Here is a 24,545-nt window from a genome sequence, read left to right on the forward strand (position 1 = left end):
AAAATCATTTATTGAGGAAACTCATATAATGGTTGTTTATAAAATTCAACAGTTGTTTCTTAATCAGAAACCAAAATTTTGTCAGCTAAAAGTTGATGAAATATTTAAAAAATATATATATGCAAATTTTGTATTTTTGTAAACTTACTTTTCACGCCGCTAAAAGTTGATGAAATATTTAAAAAATATATATATGCGAATTTTGTATTTTTTTTAAACTTACTTTTCACGTCAAAACTTATAAATATTTTTATTCTTTTAAATGTTATTTTTCTTCTTCTTTTTTAATTTAGGAGAGCTTTTTTTTATAAATGTTTTACTTCGTTTTCATTGTAATTTGGGTTCCACAAAACATCGACAAACGCATCCCGGATAATTGGTTCTCTACTGTACAATAACTTAATACTCATACCAAGGAAGGGGGAATAAATGAACATGCTATCGATCTACTCTCGATTAGTAGCAAACATGGTTTGAGGTTCTGTGGCGCCAGCATGCGGATAGTGCTTGACAGTAAGAGAAGATTCCTCTTCACTGGAGCTTGTGCAAAGCAAGGAAGTACAAAACCTTTATTCTTGTCCCGCGCCATCATCAGAGTAAGAAACCAGATGAATTCGATGTTGTTTCACAATCAATCTACGACAAGTGGGGTTGTGGTTCGCAGATGGCTAACTACTACTTTATGGTTGTCTAAGGTGCATTTTAGTGATCTCAGACCAGTAGAATGTGAATAACGAGCAGTTGCAGGAGATTTTGAATAATGTAAGGTAAATTTTTCTAACCCACCAAGTGTTGAGCCTCTGGATAAAATAATACTGAAATTCCCTAATTGTGCACTACTTTCTCTTAGATTAACAAATGGAAAAGTCTGCAGTTGAAAGTTTGGGAGGAATAAGTTTTAGAGAGTAAAAGAAATATTTACATGTTTTTAATATTAATGTTTAATATAATGTTTTGGCATTAGACAATAAAAAGTTTTTATTACAAACACATATTAATATATTTTATATAATAAGCTAACAAAAAGTTCTATTATAGTTTATTCTAGACCTAAAACAGGGCAGGGTGCGGCTCACTTTCTAATCCTGCAGAATTGCTTCACATTTATTTTTAGATTTGGTTTCACAAGTATAGTTTCTATTATATTTGGTTTAAATTCATACCTAATAATTTTATTCAGTTACGATTGCAACTTCATTCACAAACATGTTTTTATTTTTATACTGCATTGTTATCTGTATTGTATAACTGATAAATACACAATAGATTAGATTATATATACATAGTATTAAACCATACACACAATTGACTATATCAATCCTCTTTAAGAATGAAGTTACAAATTTCTCAAAAGAACCTGTGAGAAATGACCACCCCTATTAAAAAAAACCATTAGGGATTTTCTGAGAAATCAAGTTTCTTTCCATTCATATGAAGTTAGATTAGTTAGAAATGCAAAGGATTTTTTTAATCTTATAATAAACACCAAAGGAGTCACTTTTCTTACTTTATAAGTGAGAAAGTTGGTCCTGTCATAACCATAGACTAGTTCAATTCTTCTCTTTTATTCTACAGCTGCCATGCTGAAATAATCAGCCAGAAGCCTATTTTACTTACACAGCAGGTTTACAGTTAATGCACATATACCAGTAATGGTAAATTAATTGTAGTTATATAATGAAAAAATTTTTGAACTTAGATTCTGCTTTATACTGTCTCTGATAATGTTGCACCAAAATTTGATGTAGCTCAAAATAATGGCATAAGACTCATCAGCAGAGGTGTCGTTTCAATACCTATCCCAGTTTAGGAACAGCAGACTTGACTGTTTGCATGAAAAGTGAGTTTTTTGGTAATTGACTCTTGGTGAAAGATTGCTGCATAAAGATAGTTTAGGGCATAAGTATCGCACAAGTACTATGCGACAGAAAACACAACATACCATTTTATTAAAATTGCAGAAAATATCTGGTTTCTGAATAGAGTTCCAGAAATTCCAGTTCCAGAAAATATCTGGTTCACTTCTGGCAATAGAGGCTCTGCTTTCGGACCCTCAGTCTCTCTGGATATAATGAAATATACAATCGCAATCTTTGACCTTTTTCTTGTTCAAAATGGAGTCTTCCATTACATAGAATTCAAAGCAGCTATTATCCCCCCATCAATAAAAGATACCCTGTTTACAAATGAATATAAATCTATAGCAATGGCTCAGTTGACATTACTCAGCTGAAAATAACAAGCACCACAAACATGATTTGGTATTTTCAGGATCAATGTGTGATGCACTATCCATTTATTACAGCAAATTAAAATTAATGAGAAAACATTTGCTCACAAAAACTATTCTATTCCAGTTTCTTATTAAAAATCATATTGATCAGCTAGAAAAACAATACAGATTTATTCAAAATACGATCTTAAAACCAGAATCACATGTTTTTTTCAGAAACCTTCCACTACATTCTTCACATGTTATGCTAATTGCTGGTCACTTTTATGTTCTCAATTTTTAAAATTTCACTAAATTTTGAGAATGTTAGGATAAAAATATTTAAAACAGTAAATAATTTTTTCTTAAAAATAAATTTTTACAGCAATAATATGATTTAAAAAAATTAGAAATACTCATATAAGTGATTTCAATAAGTAACTTAATAGGGGAAAAGCGAAATGCCGCTAGGATGTGCCGAATTAAAAGTTGGAAAATAATTATTATACATACTTAAATTAAAAAAAATCAAATGGTATAACAAGTTTTGACACAAAAACAAGAAAAAGGAGCATAATAAAACATTGCCTTCTAAAAAAAGAATAATAATGAACAAATAAAGTAAGACATGGAATTCATATAGTAAAAATAAACACCTATAGGTAATTTGAAAGTAGAAGAAGAAATACCATTTCTAAATTGCCAGAACAATATCATAAAATTGTAAAAAGAGGCATTTTTCCCCTGCATTTTAAAATGTCATTAGATTTATTAAAGAAAATCTAGAAAATTAACTAAAAAGTTCAAGGAATCAAAACTATTTTACCTAAATAAAATAATATAGTTTATGCATTATAAAGTCGATATGCATTTAAAAATACTGAACTAATAAAATTGGAAACTTTTTTCAAGTTTATGCATTCTCATTTAAACAAGCACCTAAAAAGGGTGACATTTAAAAATGTAATTAATTATTTTTTTTTTACTCAATGATTATTAATATTCATTTGCTATGAAAACAGACAATTATAAACCACTAACTAGCATTTTCTGATAAGAGAAGTAAATAAAATCAAACCTTTATGGACATGAAAATATAATAGTTAATTACACACAAAGGAATCTAAAGCTTTCACAGTTCATGAGCCATGAATCATGTGCCATGGTTAATTTTTTTCAACACATAGCAGGATTTGAAGAAACCTGGGTATTTTAGAAAAACCCCAACCCGCCTGGGTTTAATTGAAAAAACCCAGGGGAAATTGGATTTTTTCATTTAGTACTCATAAACTTTTAAGTTTTACTGTGTAAATATTTTATTTATTAAAAATTGTTGAATAAGCTTAAAAAAGAAATAAAGCCAAAGAGTTATTTTAATTTTGTTATATGTGTTTTATATTAAGTTTAAATAACGCATTATCACTAATACATATTTGAATCTTGTTTATTGTTAAGTATATAACGTTTCACAATTTTTAACTCAAGCATTATAAAATATAAATGCAGTAATATAAAAGGAACAAGTTTATTAATCTTTTTGTTTTCACACACATTTACTATATTTATTAAACATATATATATATATCCTATTTTAAAATTATAATCTGTAAATATTTATAATCAGTAAAAACAAAAATTTCATCTGACTTTTGACTTTAATAAAAAACTGAAATAAATATTTAATGATCTTTCATGTTTTTATAATAAGATTAATAGAAAGTGAAATTAAAATTATCGATAATTATAAAGAGTATCAGTTACTTGTCCCATTTTTCTCAGATAATTAACCCTAGAAAAATGATTTCATTTTTAGATAAATAATTTTAAAAAGTTCTCTTATGAAAAGTTAAAAAAAAATTTTCTCTTCAATTTTTTTAAACATATGAATTAATAATAATAACCTGCTTATTAATATATAAAGCATGCAACTATATTTGAAAAATTGATGTTTTCAGACTATATTATTCAAATTTCTATTTGACTTAACATCATTAAAATATTACTTTTTAAAAACACTCGATTAAAGTTTTCAATAGTACTATAAAATTATAAGATTCTAGTTTCTTTTGCTTTACAAATATTAAAAACTTAATCATATAAATCATGCAACTCTATTTGACAAATTTATGCTGCACAATAAATTATATAAAAGTAAGTATATGTGCAACTAAGTTTAAAAAAAAAATTTTTTTTTTGTTGAAAAAACCCACTTATCTCGAAAAACCCACTTGGAAAAGTGGGTTTTTTCAAGGTGGTCCCACCCAATAAAACCCGGGCGGGTTTTTTCAAAGTGGGCCCACTTGGCAAACCCTGACACATAGATTATTTCTGATGAATTAAATAAAAACATTAAATAATAATCTTTTTTCTACACAAAAGCAAAATTTAAAAAATTTAAAGAGAAAAAGAAAATTCTAGAGCTATGGGCGATATTTTCACATTTTGTAAAAAAGAAAAAAAACACACATTTCTTCCACTTATTATATTGTACGTGTCATCACCACATAAAATAAAACAGGAATTGGGCTGAATTTTAGTAAAAAAAATTCAAAAATCGGGGGAAATAATATTTAAAGGGGAAACTGGGAGACAACATGGAAAAACAGAAAACTCCTGCAAAATCCAGTAGAAATGACAAGTATGCATAATTAAGAAATTTAAAATAAAATACTATAAAATCTATGTTTATCCTAACATGCCTGTAATAATAATTTTTTACAGTAAAAACGGCAAATTTTTTAAAATTTCTTTATGCAGTAACAGAGTGGAATATCTTTCACCAATCAGAACACAATTATGTCGAGCACTACATGCAATATTTTACTTCCCAAAATTTAATCCCATAAACACAAAGGAAAAAATGCTTACAATGCACGAGAAAATATTTCAGCAAATTTAGAAGCTTTTATGAGATTAGAATTTACAGTTAGAAAAAGTTGCATAAAGCCCTGTTCCAAGAATTATTCATTACTCACCATCCATTAATCCTATCACACACCATTTATAACACAAGTAAAACAAAGTTTCTAGGAATAGATTTGGGTCGAAACTGAACTTCATAATTATTTGAAGCCAGCTTAATAAAATGTTAGATAAGGGAAAGAAAGAAATGTTTTTCTGTAAAGCCAATATGTAACTTGGAAGACAGAATAAAAGAAGGCTAGTTGAAATAAAAATAAGCACAGAAATCTTTGCTCTCAAAAGCCTCACAATTCATAATAAATGCTTAAATTGCAAAATAAATAAATAATGTATATCAGAAGTTTAATAGTTTAGGAAATAAAAATAAGCCCAATTTAAAGGTACCTGCTCATTCATTATAACACCCTGCTCATTCAGGATGTTATAACCTCAAAATCCCTCTTCAGGTGTGCCAATGATCATGGAGAGCAGAAAAACATAGCACTGATATGTTTAAACTCTATTACATCACAAACACTAAACTGCAGAACGTTCATAAGCTAAAAATCTATGCATGTGAAATAAATTTAATTAGAAAATGAAATGAATTTAAATTTACTAGTACTATTTTTCATTCATCAAATCTCTAATTTAAAGTTTTGAGAAATACATTATAGATTTAAAAGTGATACCTAAGCTTTACTAAACTTCCTGAAAAACCTTATTAATAGCTTCTTTTTTCAGTAATAGATTTGTAATTACTAAAATTATGGATCTTCACGAGATGTTAAGTTTTTATTTAACGAAATTCTTATACACTGTGTGTAGTACTCATTAATATTAAGATATTTAGCATATAAAAACTCATCATTAAAAAAAACCATGGACCATTGGGAATATAATATCCCAGCAGATTAGGATGAATTTCATTCTATAAATAAAAATTTTGTATTCTAAGTTTTAAGAACTAAATAAAAGAAATGAAGAAACAAATAATATGGATTAAAACTTACACTGTATTCTTTGGTGCACATACTTGTGGTGCTTGTTTAGCTTTATGACGAACAATCACACCCAATAATAAATGGGGTCTAGGAGAAGGTAGACCTAAGCAAAAATGGAAAACCTATTAACATAAGTCAAATATGATGAATACTCTATTTCATATAAGCTTAATTTGGTAGTGTGTAATATCTTGACTACTATGAGTAGGCTGATCATATGTATCATCTATACATTGTTCAAATATTTCAAAATTAAAATAATCCACAATAGCACATTAGAAACACATGATACTAAAATTTAAATGGTACAGTAGAGAACCTACTATCCGGAATGCTGGGAACCAACACTAACCTGGATGTCTTAATTTCCTAGCTTTCTTGGATTGATAGAAAATGATTTAATATAGCCTAATAATATTCTTACTTTAATATAGAAAAAAAAAATAGCCCTATTTTAGTCGTTTTAGAATTCTAATTAAAATATTGTATCTTCAAGTTACTCTTTTTAGTTTATTACTTAGTAAAGCATAAGCATGTATTTTCTGATAATTTTCCTACTATCTCCTGTTAGTTGATATTTCCCCCTTGTAAGTCGAAGTCAAAAAAATTCTAACACTCGTTTTGGAAAAAAATTATATAAATAAAATAAGAGTATAAAAAAAAATGGTCAAAATTTCTCCATTCTACCCTGCAATCAATATGGCTGAGACTGATTTGAGGAGAATTTCTTTCTCAGCTTCAGGCCGCTGCACTTTCCCTACGATTATGCCATGTATTCCGATATTTTAATACAATGTAATTACAACATTAAGAATTTGAGTAGTATCGGAAAACGTGAAATTTTAAGCTGCTCACCATTTGTAATTTTTAAAAAAAAATTTTCTAACTTAGATGATTTTTTCAGAAAAAAAAAACGAAAAAGAAAACGTTTCTGATTTAAAATTCAAGAAATCTCTGATATATACTATAAAACCTCCAAATAAATATTGAATCTTATTTTGTACTATAATGGTTTTATTTTAATCTTTGTTTAAACCATATAAATTTTCTTCAGTTAAAATAGGGGTGCACAACCTTTTTGAGTGAAGGGCCACTTGCACAGCAGGTTGGCTAACGAAGGGCCGCACATGTATTTGGAGATGTTTGTGACAAATGTAGTAATGTTTATTTAAACATTAGAGTTCCATTTTTTTATCAATAAACTTAGTCATATCAATAACTTAGTAGTGTTCCATTATTAGAATTCATTCAAAAATAAAAAAACTTATACTTTTTTTTTTACAAAAAAAAACTTGCTATTTTTATCATATGAACAATAGATTTATCAAAATAAATAAACATTGAAGAAAAGAAATGTTTTTTTTTCTATCATATGCAATACGAAAATTTATTTTAGAATTAAATTCTAATAAATAGAAAAAAAAACTGCAATCCCCACAGAATGAAAGTAGGAAAAAGTTTAGTCATAATTAAGTAATATAAATTTAAATTAAATATTTTAATGGAAGAAAATTTATAGGTTTTAAACAAAAGCCTAAAATAAAAACAAAACTGTGATAGTTCAAAATAAAATTAAATGCTTATTTTGTAATGTACTTTATTATTTTATTTTATTAATTATTAGATTTTTTTATATCGTAAACATTTTCCTTTTTTTTTTATCGAAAAAGATCACTTAAGCAACAAAAAATTGAAATCTAAACTACAAACAGTGAGCAGTTTAAAAATTCATGTTTTCCGCCATTTTATGAATTTCTCAAGTTGCAATAACATTGCATTTAAATTAGGGAGGGATGTAACGAGTACTTGGCCCTTCTGTGAAAAATTCAGTTGGTTGAATGATCAGTCAAATATTCGGCAGAATATTTTTTAGAAATGTATTTTTCTAAGTTTTTTTTTATTTCTGAATTTTTATAGATATTATTATTATTATTTTTTTAAAATTATAATCAGACAAGTCAATTTTGTCATTTTTTCGATACTTTCAGAATTGAGAAGGATTTTTTTCCATTTCCTGCTGTTTTTATTATAACCCAGCATTTTAACAGAATGTTTCATACTATTAATTTATTATCACTCTTTCCTTGTACTGTAATATAAATAACCAGTAACATAGAAAAGTGTGATTTTCGGTATTAAAGTTTTGTTTCCGGAACTAAGAAATATTTGTTTTTTCTGTTTTTCTTTTTTTAGGCATTTTTATTAAGACGCAGCATTTTTTTTTAAAATAAAGTTACTAATAAAATTTATTTTAGAGAAATTTTTTTTCTTCTAAAATTATGGCAATGAGAAAAATTTAAATTTAGATTTTCGGCATAAGATTTTCATTTAAAAAGTTAAGAACCTTTTTATTTTCTTTAAATAAAAAAAATTTTTTTTAGACGTTTTCATTATAACGTAGTAATTTTTAATAGCATTTCTGTTGACTCAATTCTTTTTTCTTGGCTTTTTCTGGTAATTGAAAAACTAAGATGTTCAGCTTAAAAAAAATTTTTCAAAAATTAAGATTGGTTTTTATGTTCTCTGCTTCGCTTTTAGACATTTTCAAAAACGTTCTTGATTGGCCTTATTTTTTAGAGTTAATTTATGAATACGTTTTTCCAGGAAATATTATTCTGAGCATTGAAATTTTAGTTTCAGTGTTGCTATGCTGCTAAAAGATTTTGCTATTTGGCCCCAAGTGTACGGCGTTCAGTCGATTTTTTCTTCTTCTTTTTTTTGCCGAATGCTTGGTTTTTGATCAAATCACAATTCATTACCACATTCGACCAAATCATATTCGTTGCGGAAATAAAAGTGAAGGAAAAATAACTAGGATTTATGATAAAACTGTATCGAAATACCGTATCAAAAAGTGATTATTTAATTGCGCGATTAACAATCACATGTCGTAATAACATCATAGTTAAATAACGGGATCGTCCAAATCATGTGGAAAAGTATAGAAATAAATGGGAAAAAATATATTTATGCTGAACTCAGCACGAATAAAGCGTGTTAAATGCATGGTTTAAAATTTGCATGTCGTAATAGAATAATTGGAATTTTTATAATACGTGGGAACGCATAGCAATAACTGCCGAAAAAAATGTTGAAAAAAAAGAGAAAGAATTGCAAAAAAAAGATAAAAAATCACTTAGATTTAAGATGAAATCGTCATAAATAAAGTGCACAGAAAGTGATTATGCGATCTGAAACTCGCGTTGTAATAAAAATTCGGGATTTTCGAAATCGCGTAGAAAAGCGGAAAGAACTGTTTAAAAAAAATCATTTATATTTACGATAAAATCGGCTTAAAGAAAGCGCATTAAACGTACATTTACAAAAGAATCTGTTAAAATTGATTGTGTCAAAACGTGATGATTTAAAAGTGCGATTAAAAATTGCCATTTTTAAATTTTTTTTAATTGTGTTTAGAAGCTCTCGCGGGCCGCACTTCATTAGTCGAAGGGCCGCATTTGGCCCGCGGGCCGCAGGTTGTGCACCCCTAAGTTAAAATATTTAATTTGAATAATTATTACTCATCAAAATATGTATTAATTTGACATATTTTTTATACTTTCATTTTGTGAAGATGCGTTTTGTTTAAAGTTTGAATTTATTTTAAAATGATTTTTTCTATTAAGTTATCTGACAAAAAATGAAAAAACATTTTTTTTATCAATTTTTTTTCTTTTTTTTTTCAAAATATAAATTTTTGATAAAAAGGGAAATTTTTTGAAGAAAAAAAAAAAAGTAAGTTTTTTTCATTTTTGAATGAATTTTAATAATTAAAAGCATTTCTAAAAATTAAAAGTATTAAATTTTCAGGAAACATTACTGATAAATTCTAGGTTTACTGATAAAAGAAATAGTGCTTATATTCATAAATGTCTAAACACGCGTTGCCGTTAACATGTCTAAACACGTGTGCAGCCTTTTGTTATTTAACTTGCTGTGCAACTGGCCCTTCACTCAAAAGGACTGTGCACCCATAAGTTAAGTGATGTTTTGAATACATAGTTATGTCAAATAATATCTTACTTAGCTTTGGTGAAGAATAACTAAAATCATAATTTTAATTCTTCATTTGATTACATAAAATATCATGTTTGATTTCTTTTTTACTCTAATAGGTTTTGTCTTTTTTTATAGAACACATATTTTATTCAGAATAGCTAATACCTAATAACTTTTCGCCTTTGAAAATATTGCTTATAGATTGTAAAATGTCCATGTCAATATATACATATTATAAACTTACTTGAAGAAGACTTGTTAAAGTTTTATTAAAATGAAAGAAATACTGATTTTATGGTTAGTGAAAATGTTGGGGCCTCTAAAAAGCACCATGCCCGGCCTTCTTAATTGGGTCTGAGAAATTATCAAGAAAAGAAAATTTTCTTTTGTAATTGAAGAAATATTTGGTAATGTTTAGTAGGTCCTTGTGATCAGATAAAATTTGAGAGATTGATAATTTAATTTTAGAGGTGTCTGAAATCAGTCTATTGCAAAACGATGCCGAGTTGAATGTGTGACAACAGAAATACTTCCGAATTTAAGTGTATGCACTTATGGGTCTTTAAGTAATTCTTCCAACATGCATAGACAATATGGACCACAGAATGCCAATACTGATTGTAGTTGAATTACTATTGGGAAAACCAAGATTTTACGTAATTCATGGCAACAAACAGCATGGTATTTTTTTTTAAAAAGAGAAAATTAAGCACATTTTACAAGCATGCAATCAATAATAAACATCGGTAAGGGCTTTTAAAAAATGAAAATCAAAAAATGAACATCTTTAAGCAGTTTTTAAAAGTGACACGCAATCCTAAAAGAGGATTTTGTGGGCGAACCCTCAACAGACCATTTGAAAATTTTACAATTGCAGAATCACCAATTTGGCTACTGAATAAAAACAAGAATCCAATAAATTTTCAAGATAAAATAAATTTTGACATTAAACAGACAAACTTTGACATTTTCTTTCAAGCATTAAACAGATAGATTTGATAACAAAAAAAAAACAAAACAGGATTTAATGTCAAAAATAAAGAGGAACAAAAGAATTAAAAGATCATAATATCTTTTAAGAAATGGGCCCAAACTTAAACATTTACACATTTTTGCTATTATATGGTTAAATCAATTTCATTTTGTAAAATAATGGTGGCACAATAAAAATAAAAGTACCTGGACCATCAAATGGCATAAGAACAGTTGGAACTGGACTTGTAGCAGCCAGTGGAACGATGTAAAAATCTTTAATTTTTCTGGAATAATTCGAAACAACACCATATCGTTTTCTGGAGTTGAGGTATGAATAAAATGTATTGTAAGATACAGACTCTTCATCATTAGCAGCTTGAAACTGAATAATTATAAGCTCCTATAAAGCATAATAATAAAATAAAAAAATAATTAAAAGAAATAAATAATATAAGTTATTTCACATACTTTAATCGGAATAATATAGTTTATTGTTTCAAAATATAGTTTATTTTTTGTTAAGTTAATATAGGTAATCTGTTTTTTTTTTTTTAAAAATATATATATATATATATATATATATATATATATATATATATATATATATATATATATATATATATATATATATATATATATATATATATTGTTTGTTAACCCAGTCTTGTATAAATTAATATAGCAAATTGCTGATCCAAAGCATGCACAACAAAGCTTTTGCACCATATGTTTTTGATAGATATCATAAAAAGTGGAACCATGATAACTTAACAAGGGATGACTTGGTCCTAAGTTATACACTAGCTTGAATAGCAGGTTAGTGAGACTGGTGAAATTATACAACCCTAATGTTAATTTATAATGATTACTCTGTTGGACTTATAACAAATTTAAAGCACGAAGTATAAATTAATTTTTCTCGCCTGAAATTATTTTTTTGTAACTTTTAAATAGCATAAAAAATTTGAGCATTTAAATTATTATGCCACAGATAAGTTAAATTAGTCTCTTAATCTCAATATCAAGCACATAGCAGGAAAAAAATCTAATCAGCCATTATTTACATTTAAGTAATTAGGAATGGATTTTCCTGAACTAAATTGTAGTTTTTATGGTTTAAAGTGTACACATTAAATGTTCTAATTAATTAGAGCAAATTAAAATCTAAGTTACAAAATCAGACAAAAAAATATATCAGTTTAGTCAAGAACAGTCAGCCCATTAACTTCTGGTAATCTTACATGTAAAAAGTTGAATTTTGACCAGTATTCTACTTTGCATCCTAAAACTGATTATTCTATGAAATATAAACAAACACATTTGGAAATTTTTTTTCCAAAGTTTATTCATTTGCTAAACTACTAGCGAACTGATGTTTCACTTTTTGCATTTTCAGTAATGGCTCTGGGATTAAAGTAAGCAAATCAAAACATTTTATAACATTACTATAAACTCATTTCGTCTAAGATGCAAAAATTGATTATTTATTTACTTTAATTAATAATGATCCTAAAAACTTTGAATATTATGGTACAGAAATTTCAGTCTCCCTTACATATCCTTCAAAAAATGATTTTTTCAACTACAGTTAAAAGAATTATCCAATGAAATTGATTTAATGATGCATTTATAAATTAAAAAATATTTGACTTATATTAAAGCAACAAAAAATTTCCTTAAAATATTAAGTCTGTGTGAATGAAAACCAATGGTTATGATTCCCCTGATAAATGGTCAACAAAATTCTGGATTAAATCATAGAGCTAGAATAAATAAAACTACAGTAGGGAACCGATTATCCGGAACGATCGGGACCATCGCTATTCCGGATAACTGATTTTTCCGGTTTTCTGAATCGCTACAAAAAGCCGTTTTTTTAATGTTAAACCCAACTAAAAAAAATTTTTTTTTTGGAAATAAACCCAACTAAAAAAATTTTTTTTTGGAAATAATCTTAAAAAGAAGAAAAAACGATGGAGTAATACACTAATGATTATTTCCAAAATGATGGTAAGGTAAACATCTTTCAAAAAAGAACGAAAAATCCTAAAATCTTATGAGGAAAAAAAAATTTTTTTTTTAAATGGCGGGAAAATTTATCGAATTTCGTTCCGGTTTTTTGGTTTTCCGGTTTTCTGATTTCCGGATAACGGGTTCTGCACTGTATTACAAATATAAAGTAAAGCTCCAGATTTTTAATTTGTTTTTGTAAAAAGGGATTTTAAACTTGATATAGAGAAATCACTTTCAGTCATCTTGTCACATAAAACTTAACTTTTCTTATAATAAGCTCAAATTTAGCATTGATACATAGAACAAATACAATACCAAGCATGTTTTAAGCTAATATTAAGCAACTAAGATGTACTTTAGCACTCCCTTACGAAACTGTTTGTCCCACAGTGGACTGATCGTTAAGACACGGTACGGTTCCCATCAGATCACCGAAGTCAAGCATCACTGGCTGCGGTCAGTGTGCGGGTGGGTGACCACTTAGATCAGTCTGCGTAGGGACTGAGGGTGTGCGGTATTGGTCCTCGTAACACTGTTCTACCATAAAGTACTCGACTTCGAGTGCAGGTTGTCGGGCTACCAAAGCGGGAGTGCCATCCCCTCTGCTGAGGATCAAAATTGTGAAGGCATCTCTTCAGATCATCCTCTGGGATGTTTCTCAGACTGTCGCCAATAGCCCATTGTGCAGCTTTAGTGTGACGTAAATGAACTACAACTACTACCAAACTATTTTTTGTATTAGCAAGAATACTTAAATTTTTTTAAGTGAAAAAAAATGCTCTTTTCCTACGTTAAAATTTTTTACTTTATGTTCATAAATTTTGTATTGGGTAAGTAAATTGAGTAAGTTCATAAATTTTGTCCGCTGATTCTACAAGAATCAATAGTCAAAAGGAACTGCGATTTTAATGACAGACTACAGTTGGTAAGCAATTAATTTTAAAAAAAATAAGCATTATAACTGCATTATTCTGATAAGAATTATTTTCGAATCTGAAATGGACACAACAGTTTGTGTCCAACAACAGAAACAAAATTAGCATATTTATCTAGACTGGATTTATTGATAAAATAAGACACTCGTGTATAGCACAGCAATATCATGAATCAATTAATTAAACATTTAAAAAAAATAGACACTTTTACTACATTAAAAATACACACTTTTACTACATTAAAAATACACACTTTTACTACATTAAAAAAATAGAAACTTATACTACATCACTTATGATACCTAAAAATTTATCATAATTTTGCTGACTGAGCAAGGTTTCTAGTGTGCAAGAAATCCTTTCCCTCTCAATCATGAAGGTCCCTAGCACAATGAATGTCATTTTCATCAATATGATATATATATTCAGCGTTTCCCTTTTTTGATTAACATTTCAAAATTGCTTTAATTGTTTCAATAAATATATACAATAGGTCCTTTGATTTAACAATAAAACATGGGGAAAAACAGCAGCTAGTAAGATTAAGTCTTTCTAATTTTGAGCAGCAAAACCAAAAATTAAAAGGAAGAAAAGGTATTTCAAATAATTTCTTACTTTGTTTCCAGACTGCTTTATTTTGCTTATATAATCCCACACTTGATCAGGTATGATTCTTCCACACACCTGAATAGTATCAGGTAAATCCTGTTCACAAAACAATTGTTACTTAAGAGCAATATATAAATAAAATGACATTTAATATAAATTTATAATATAAAATTTTTTTGGTTCAAAATTATTTTTAGGTACTATATTTTTAAAGAAAAAACAACTATACTTTTAAAACTTGTTAAAATGACAAAAAATTAGATTAAAATAATGTGAACCCTTAGAAAAAGGTTCGTAAACTTTTACTGATTAGTGGAGAAGATGGGTGAGAGCAGAACTTTTTAAATTTTAGGTCACAGCTATATATATATATATATATATATATATATATATATATATATATATATATATATATATATATATATATATATAGCACAAAAAAACAAAGAGAAAAACGAAAATAATTAATAAGTTTTATTAACTGCGCATTACCTTACTTCCGTTTTCTTTTTGTTTCCGTTTTTAGTTTGTTTTTGTTTTTATTGTGCTATATATATATATACAGTGGAGCATCGTTTATACGACGATCACTTATACGACGTTTACATTTATACGACGTTTTAGTGTGGTCCCAAATCATTCCTATTCATTTTAATGTAAAAATATATCGTTTATACGACGCACAGAATCGGTTATACGTCGGTTTTTAGATTTTGTTCACGTTTATTTAATTTTTTATTTTTTCTTGAGTATTTTAAAAAAGGGTGGAATTTGCCAACATGAATGATACAGAAAAGGGTGCCAACAAGAATGCTTGGATGACGACCGTAATTTTTAGTAGATGACTGAAAAAACTAGAAGACTGAAAAAACTATGAAGAGGCAAAAACGAAACATTTTGCTATTCATCGACCAATGTCCACCGCACCCATCGATACTAATTATTTTGGAAAATGTAAAAGCTCTCTTTTTTCCTACAAATTGCACAAGTGCGCTTCAGCCATTAGATTTGACCGTGATTAGAAATCTAAAATTGCATTATAGAAAGCAGTAAGTTCAACTCGCTATTCAAAGCATTGTAGAGACTAATAGCAAGAAAATATAATTAAATGTAACATATATTCAAATTGCTCACAGCAATTTTTCTTCTTTGGTTATTTGTTTGTTTTGCTTTGTCTAATTTAGAAATGTATGTAAATCAACACGTTAAACATTAAAATTAACTGAAAACAGAGTTAGTTTCAGTTTTAGAAGTAAAAATCGATTATACGACGTTATCGTTTATACGACGTTTTTCGGTGGTCCCTTCGGCGTCGTATAAACGATGCCCCACTGTATATATATATAGTCCAAATTCGTCAGACCTAACAATTTAACTACATCACTCCTTTTTTATATGCATATAAAAGAGTAATGTAGTTAAATTGTGGGGTCTAACAAATTTGGACAATTAGAAATAAATGTATTGACAGACTTGGAACAATTAGAAACAAACGCAGGACCAGCAGCCAAAGAATATGCTCAAAATGAAGATGACTGCAGAATTTTGACTGTTTGTCTAAAAACATTTAGGTGTCACATGGGGAGAGATCGAGAAGAAAAAGGGCTAAACTAGCACTTAAGACTAGTTTAGCCATTGTTAAAATGGTGGAGAAGAAGCATTTTATGAACCGGGTATTGATGCACTATAGTTGTAAAATTTTATATATTTATATGCATTATTTATCATAAAACTTGTAACACAATTTTCTCAAAACTAAGTTTCTTATGACTTAAAAGACTCAAAACTAAGTTTCTTTAACTAGCACAATTTTCACCCGATTCACTTCAAATTTTTATACAATGTTCACACTAAATTTAGTTTTTGTTACACACAGAGATTTGTTAATTGGGTTAACTGGTTCTGAGTAATCCCCAGAAAAGAGCTAATTTTATATAATTTTTTATTCTAAACACTGTTATTTTGTGAAAAAAATTATTTTAAAAATCCTACATGCAACGAAAACTATATTTTGTTGTTTAAAAAACTCAAACAGAATCAAATTTGGACATTTTTAAATAACTTATGAGTACAGCAAGTTAGAAACATTCTATTTATGTACAACATGACCAAAAAAAATGTATTAAGTTTATCACAATCGTTGAAAAATTCATTAAAAAATATTCCTTCTAGTGAATTGCCAAATACCAAAGGAATCAAAATAGGTTCTTAATCGAACATTCTTGGTACAAACTTGACTTTGCCAACTGTCTCAAAATGATGTCTTTTCAAGGGAGTTTTCAAGTGCAGAACAAGAATTCTGCAGAAGGCAGGTGAAAGTATTAAGGCAGCAGGGGAACTACTTAAAAAAAAATCAGGAAAAAGGTGCAGTGGCATGGTCTGTAATCACATTGACTTTTTCAACTGTTCCCAAAGTCAGGTTGTGCCTATTTAGAAAATTTACTGCCAGTGCCAATAAGTGAACACTCAGACAACAGACTCAGTTCCAGGAATTCAGTCACATGTGCTACATTTTGGTCGTTGGTGGTCATTCGTGGTCTTCCTGCAAAAGTTTTGTGGCTATCTTCTTTGCAGACTTCAAAAAAGGCCTTGTCACATCGCTAGATTTGGCATTTTGATAAACAATAATCCCAAAAGGTCATTTTATCATAGAAAAAGTTTTTGTAATTAACTTGCTGAGTTTCACACAAAATTTGATGCGCACTGCATTGGAGACCAACGCGAATTTCACAAAAATTCCATATTCCTTTAGAAGGTAGAGACAAATGAGCTACTACATAGGTGCAAACAAATTGCCCTCTTTATTGATTACACTTAGGATATGTATGCTTAAATGCATGTAAGTTTCACCATAAAATCAGTGACATTATTTTCAAGCCATACCATGTATATAGTTAAGTTCAATTTAAATTATCCATATCCAGGAAGTCGTGCCTGATGTTCTATAGGCCAGAATGGCATGGAATTTATAAATCAGACATTTGAAACTGGGGATGGATGGTTAAGAGATTAAGATACTGGACAGCAACAGAGAGAGTCTTAGGTTTGTGTTCAGGTGTCACAGAACCTCAGAATGTACAAGCAACTAAGATAATAGAAAATGAATCACACATTCTTAAACAGCTGGGGAAAAAAACATTAGCCATTGGTGGAAGTAGGGCAGTGCTCAAAAGTGCTTTTCATAAACATAGCATCTATGCAACACATGTAAATTAAGATTATGATAAAGAAAGGGCATGACAAGTCTTGTACAAACATTATGTTTACTCTTGTATAAGATTGGTTTGGAGAGTAAGTCTGGTATGCACCCACAAAAGTCAATGAAACAAGACTCTTTTCTTAAAAAAAAAAACTCAGTTTTTTACTCTACTAGCAGTCTTTATCTAGATACTTCTTAAAGGTGTTGTTTATCTTTTGCAGCAAAATGTAGAACCGTCATTCACTGAAATCTGATAAATTTTAGACTTGGTAAAAGAAATTAATGCATAGTTATTAGGAGCCAAAATCCATACCATAAGGATCCATACCCAAAAATCACAATTTCTAAAAAAATATTATTTACTAATTCTCTAATTACAATGGGATCACACAAAATATACTTATTATAATATCTAATTTTTTCGTAAATTTATTATTATCTGCAGAAAAGAATGTGAGCACTTTATTCAAACAAATAACAAAGATTCATGATTTTTTTAAACTTATTTATTATTTTTTTTTAACATTTTAGCTGTTTTGAAACCAACAATTTGACAATATCTCGAAACCATTTGATAGGTCAACAAATCATTTTTAAAATAAGTCAAATCTGTTTACAAGAAATTAAACTGATAACATGCAATAAATTATAGAAATATGCAAATACATAAAAATTTATCATCATCATATTTTATTATGATTTCAATTTTTTAAACATAACTACCCAAACAGGTACAATTAAAAAATTACATTTTTTATATTTAAAAATATTTATAACATTTACTTTTTTTGATTAAATTGGATTTGGCATCAATCGACTTGACATAAAAAAAATGCATAAACTCACCCCCCCCCCAGTAATATCAAGATGACAGAAAAAATACACTTCACAGGAGAGGTGAGTTTCAGCTAACCTAAACAAAATGTAAACCATGGTCTAAACCAAAATGTTTTTAAACTATTTCAAAATTTTCTCAGTTATTTTCTCATAAGGTATTTTTTGTGATATGGACATAATAATTAAAATATAAGAATGTCTTGCAAAACTTACTGAGTGAAGACGGTCTGTTTGTCCTGACACTTTATAAGCACTGGTTACAAATTTTGCTATATCTTGCATAAAAATAAATCCTTTCCAAACCGAAGTTGCACTTTTTGATTCCATAATTTGACAGTCTTCTTCATCAATATTGAGAGACCTTAAATATGTAAAACTAGTCAGAAATTAATTTTGCTAAGTGAAATATAAAAATCATAAACTAAAACCCAGGGATGAGAGTAGTTAGAAAGTAAAAAAGAGGAAATCCAAGAATGAATATATATATATATATATATATATATATATATATATATATATATATATATATATATATATATATATATAAATATATATATATATACATATATACACATATAACATATAATATGTAGAAGCTGTGATATCCAAAAATTTGACAAAAAAGTGCAATTTTTAAACCATGTGATTATAAATCTTGATGATTAATTTTAAAATTGCATAAACGTGAATCACGTGCATGATTTTAAAATCGTGTGAATAAGAATTGCAATATTTGAATTTAAATTGAGAGAATATGGACCCTGATATGTGGCTTCTTAAATCATGTGTATATGAAACTCGATATTGGGTTTCAAAAATGCAAAAATACAAATCATGTTGCGTAATTTTTAGATCGCGTAAATACGAATCACAATGTCTTAGCGTCATAAATAATCGCTACATAATGTTTCAAAAACGCATAAACAAATCGCGATATTGGATTTTAAAATCTCATAAATAAGAATCGCAATGTATGATATTTAAATCGCGTGCATAAGAATCGTAACATGCAACTTTTAAATCGGGTATGTAAGAAAATCAATGTTTGATATTGAAATCGTGTGAATAAGAATCGAGATATTAGTAGATTCTGGACTTGGAATTTCTAAAAGGCTTGTTTGAATTGCTTCTGTTTAGCCATAATAAATAAAAATTTATAGGATTAATTGAAGGAGCAAATAAATATTTTCACCGCAAATCTAACGCTATTTTTTAAAATTATTTTCTTTGCTTTTGTGCCAGCAAACAGAAAGGAGCGATGTCTGAATTAAGAAAATACAAACTATCTGGCGGGCGGGGGGGGGGGGGGGGTAAAAATACAGAAAATCTTATTTTCAGCACATAAAAGAAAAGAAAATAGCTAAAATAAGTAAAAATGCAGAAGGGTTGGCAGCTACGTAGTTTGAATTTTCAGAAAAAGCGGAATATTGGTAAAATGGCTGATATTCGAGAGACAAAAGCGGAAAGCAGCCAAAAAAGTGGAAAAATCTCATCCTTGAAAACCAAACGGACACAAAACTCAAATAGAGCAACAAAATGAAACTAGAAACTAATTACTAAAAAAAATCAGATAGAAACTAAAAAAATCATTTCTAGTAAGAAAAAAAAAAAACTCCGAATACAAATATTTAGTGATTGCACAGCATATGCATGATTCTTTTTAAACATGACAATTCAGACCAAAAAATTTCTTCAAATTTAAAGTCTTCAAAATAATCTAAAATTTTGTTTGAAAACTTCTTGTTACACTTATTAATAACTTATAGACAGCAGTGTAGTTTATTGACATTTTCTCGAGAAAAAAAAAAAAAATAGAAATTCACCAAATCTTGAATGCCAGGAAAATGACATATTAGCTTAGAAGTTTAAAAAAGTCATTTTAAGTTAATAGTAAGTAACTCAACTTAAGCCTTTATGTTAGATGGACCATAAATTGCTTACATTAATTCTTTTTATCCACTGTAGAAGGAATCAAAAAAATTTTTGTTGCTGATATGTACAGAATAAGATTGTGTATAATAATCAATCATTAAATAAATAAATAACTTTGATTACATCCAAGCATATTACAATCATACATAAAATTGGTATTAGGTTAATATTTGCTTTCCCTCCTTACATTATTAGCAGTTATCAAAATTTCTAGTAACACTTCAATATCCTGGCATTATAAGCCAGGAAAATGACAGCCAGGATAATGCCAAATTAGCCATTTTATAGCAAATAACTGTACTTTAATTTAATATTTTGGCCTAAGACGTTCATATTCTGCAGAAAACAACAGGATTTCTTAAAATAACTCATATAAATCTATGTAGTTTATTTTATTAATAATTTCAAGAAGCTAGGAAAATGACAAGACAAAAACCTACTCACCTTGAAAAAATTTTTGAAATAGATTTTGAACCAGAAAATTGGTTCTTTATTCATGTAATAAGACATGTTCATATAGGAGGGTATCTAATCAATCTATTAACATAAGATATTGATTGCTGGCTCTATCTATTTTGGTTATAAACCACTAAATAAAAGTAGCCAGGAGTTTGTCCTGGGACAAACAAGATATTGACAGAAAAAATTATTTTAAATAAAGTTTTTGTAAATAATACCCTCTGCTTATATTCTAGAAATGCTCACACTTGGTTGACATAAAAAAAAAAATTGGATATTGAAAAATTTATGGGAAGTTTTGAAGTTAAGTTATTATTGGAAGCATTGTTTGGGACATGCCAGGAAAATGACATTTTGAAGTTCAATTAAATTTTTTAACTATACAAAACAGTCAATGCTAGTGCAAAGTCATTTTAAAATGCTAACAGCAATGCAATTTATAAATTTTTTTTTTAAAAAAAAGTTCTTTTAGTATTATAGTATTAGATTTTGGAGCAAGGGACAGTGAATTGTCATATCTCGTGAGAATCACCCATATAGGGGAGGAGAGTGGGATAAAACCAGATATCTCGATTTTTGTGAAATTAGTTGTTTTCTAGGGGACAAACTCTGAATTACACTTTACTAGTCAAGAAGAAGGACCTATTATATTGTTGTGTTATTAAATAATTCACATGTCTGCGTAGATTGTTCACCAGGAGTTGGCACTTGGCTCAACCTTCTCGGATGTAGAGTTCATTATAGCATGCAGGTAGTCAGAGAAAACATCTCTGGGCTTGAATTCGAGACAACCTTTTTATAAACGCCAATACAAACAGTGAATTTTTTTTCTTTAGTCACTTACTTAGCTTTATCATCTGCTATTACATCTTTCGTTATTATAGCTAGTTCAATATACTTTAAATTTAAAAATTCTGTTTTCACAGCATAATATCTTAGAAAGAGCAAATTATTCAATCAAGAGAGAAATATAATAAATAATGTTTTGCAAAGATGAAGCCAGAGTTTAGTTTTTGTGTTTCATTATTTTCTTAAAATTTAATAATTACGGATGAATTTTAATTTTGATTTAATTACAGTATGTTTTTTTATTTATTTTGAATATATAGTTATTAAATGGGGATAGTAGTGACAAGAGAATGAATTTTATGATGGGTATATCTAAAAAAAAAATAGTTTTTAATAAAGTTTCATTAATGTGTATTTCTGTAAAACTCTATTTTTATTACAAAAAAAAACTTCATTAACAATTCGCAAGTTAAAATTGTAGGGTGATTTCATTTATTGTTTTTCTCAAAAAATAATTGAGAGTTGTACATTTTTACTTCAGAATTTTCTATTTTAAAATATTTTTTCCCTAAAACTGCTTTACAGCAAGGAATAGTAAATTTCCAATTTAATTGGAGAAAAGTATTTAAATAGCAGATGCTTACAGTCACATAAAAAGAATTATGTATGCTGTAAGTTCCTAAATATTACTAGAGATAGTTCTAATAATAAATTTAAATATATCAGCATTTAAAAAATATTTAATGTTAAAAAATGCACTTAAAGATTGCAGCAAAGTAAAGAATTGTCAAATAGCAATCTTTCACATGGTTGTTTACATATTTCTCCCCAAAATAGTGTAATAGTATCATCGGATATAGCATAATAAAGGCGGTGCCAAGTGCAGACTCCTCATGAAGGAGCTATATATATAAGTTTGTTTTACTATGTCAATACTCAACATACTCGTTCAATGTCAATACTACTTGTTTTTTTGTTTTTAAGGTATATTAATTTATCGGTAATTACAGTTTTAAAAATTATTTTTAGTGCATCGTATTATACATTTACTAAATACTCATACCCTAAAAAACACTAGCCCAATAAGTAGCACTGTTTTGTTTCATATCAATAACCTCTGATTGCAGGGTAAAACCGGATACTATCTAGTTTAGCGCCCTCGCTCCCTGATGTGTGTTTATGCTGGGCCCATAAAGGAAGATAGCTACATACAAAGGTGAACAAAGGTTTTACGGGCCCCAAGACAAGATTTGTTGCAGACCCTATCCGTAAAGCACAAAAATCCTTATTTTCATTTACTATAGAATTTTTGAAGACCTTTTATACAAAATTTTAGTTTTTATACAGATTTAAAGAAATTCTCTGAAATTTTCTTTTAAAAAAACGCTGATACACTCAATGGTTTTGGCAATAATTTAGGTCGGGAACTCAGCTGTCCTGGGTCTCAGGACAATTATTGTTCCCACTCTCCTTTCCTTGAGTGCAGCCTTGTACATCACATGTAAATTATATGCATAATTTTTTTAAATTGCCATATAAAATAAAAATGTCTGCTACTCTTCACTAAAATTCCAGTGTTTTGAAATTTCCCATAAAGTTAACACGTGTACCCGAACCAGGTGGTGTGATTTTTTCTAGAAAAAAATCCTTTTTAAAAAAAGTAGTACATCAATGACTTTTTGATAATTATATATTGTATACAACTAAACAATGAACAATGATTAAAAAAAAGGAGAGATAGACTTGTTTATTAGCTGTTTGAAGCTTTTCTGACATTCTTTTTATTCTATCTTATTGTCCTTTTGTTTGTGAGAGGGTATTTTCCCCTACAGTCAAAATCAGGAAGATAATGGGCTGCACAAAGCATAGGAGAGGTGGTTAAAGCAGATATGGGAGCTTAAACTGTAGAATTTGCAAGAATATTTTTCCAGCAAACTTTAACTTCTGAATCTTAGATTAATCCAATCATTTATAGAACATTACACTGAACAACTTGTTAAAAATCTTTCTTTTTCTGGATTCAGGTGACCTGCAAGACGCTTCTTAATCAAAAATAAATATTCTGGAATTTGATTTCTGCAGCGTTGATTAAAATGCTTTACAAATGAGTTTAAAAAACAGGCTTCTCTGTATTCGCTGGGAACATTGGTAGCTCAGAATAAAATTGCATGATTGAAAATTTTCTGAAGTGAATGATGTGCATATCGAATGCAACACACATCACATTACTTTTCAATTCCTTCAAATTCTGATTTAATGCTTGTTCCCGGAGATAGTGATGAAAATGAGTAAAAAATATCAGAGGATAAATCCACAACTGATCAGGAGTTTAAAAGCATAAAAACGCTGAAATAATATTTATTTACGAATGTAACCCAAAAAGCAAATTTGCAAACAGAAATAAATATAAAGAGGGATAGTGCTGAAATTGTATCTAAAAACAGGTAAAAATTACACACTTTTTTTAATAATTCATCTCGTAAGCATTAATTTTTGAAAGATATACTTATATTTCAATATGCCAATTTTACTTTAGTTTTATTACCAATTTTATGTTTTCAGACCAAATAAAACAGTACTGGGAACTGTTAACATATTTTAGACTCAGAGGTTTTTTTTTGTGAAGAGATGTAAAAAATATTCAAGAGCAAGGTTCCACAAAAATGCAAAATTTCCAAGAG

At 28.3% G+C, this 24,545-nt stretch overlaps 1 protein-coding gene across 6 annotated transcripts in view; it reads right to left on the reverse strand.

Moving 5' to 3' along the window:
* The window catches only part of pps (protein partner of snf), a 153,774-nt gene that overhangs the window by 10,419 nt on the left and 118,810 nt on the right, over nt 1-24,545 (reverse strand). For all 6 annotated transcript variants that reach the window (XM_043049286.3, XM_043049290.3, XM_043049287.3 and 3 more), the window contains 4 exons: nt 18,898-19,045; nt 14,655-14,744; nt 11,296-11,491; nt 6,127-6,220 (listed from right to left, as the gene is read on the reverse strand). In XM_043049286.3, the coding sequence (XP_042905220.1) occupies nt 6,127-6,220; nt 11,296-11,491; nt 14,655-14,744; nt 18,898-19,045 (528 nt within the window). The remainder of the gene's footprint in view (nt 1-6,126; nt 6,221-11,295; nt 11,492-14,654; nt 14,745-18,897; nt 19,046-24,545) is intronic.

Source organism: Parasteatoda tepidariorum, chromosome 11, assembly GCF_982258835.1.
Source record: "Parasteatoda tepidariorum strain Cologne lab strain chromosome 11, Ptep-v5.0, whole genome shotgun sequence".
Lineage (NCBI taxonomy): Eukaryota > Metazoa > Arthropoda > Arachnida > Araneae > Theridiidae > Parasteatoda > Parasteatoda tepidariorum.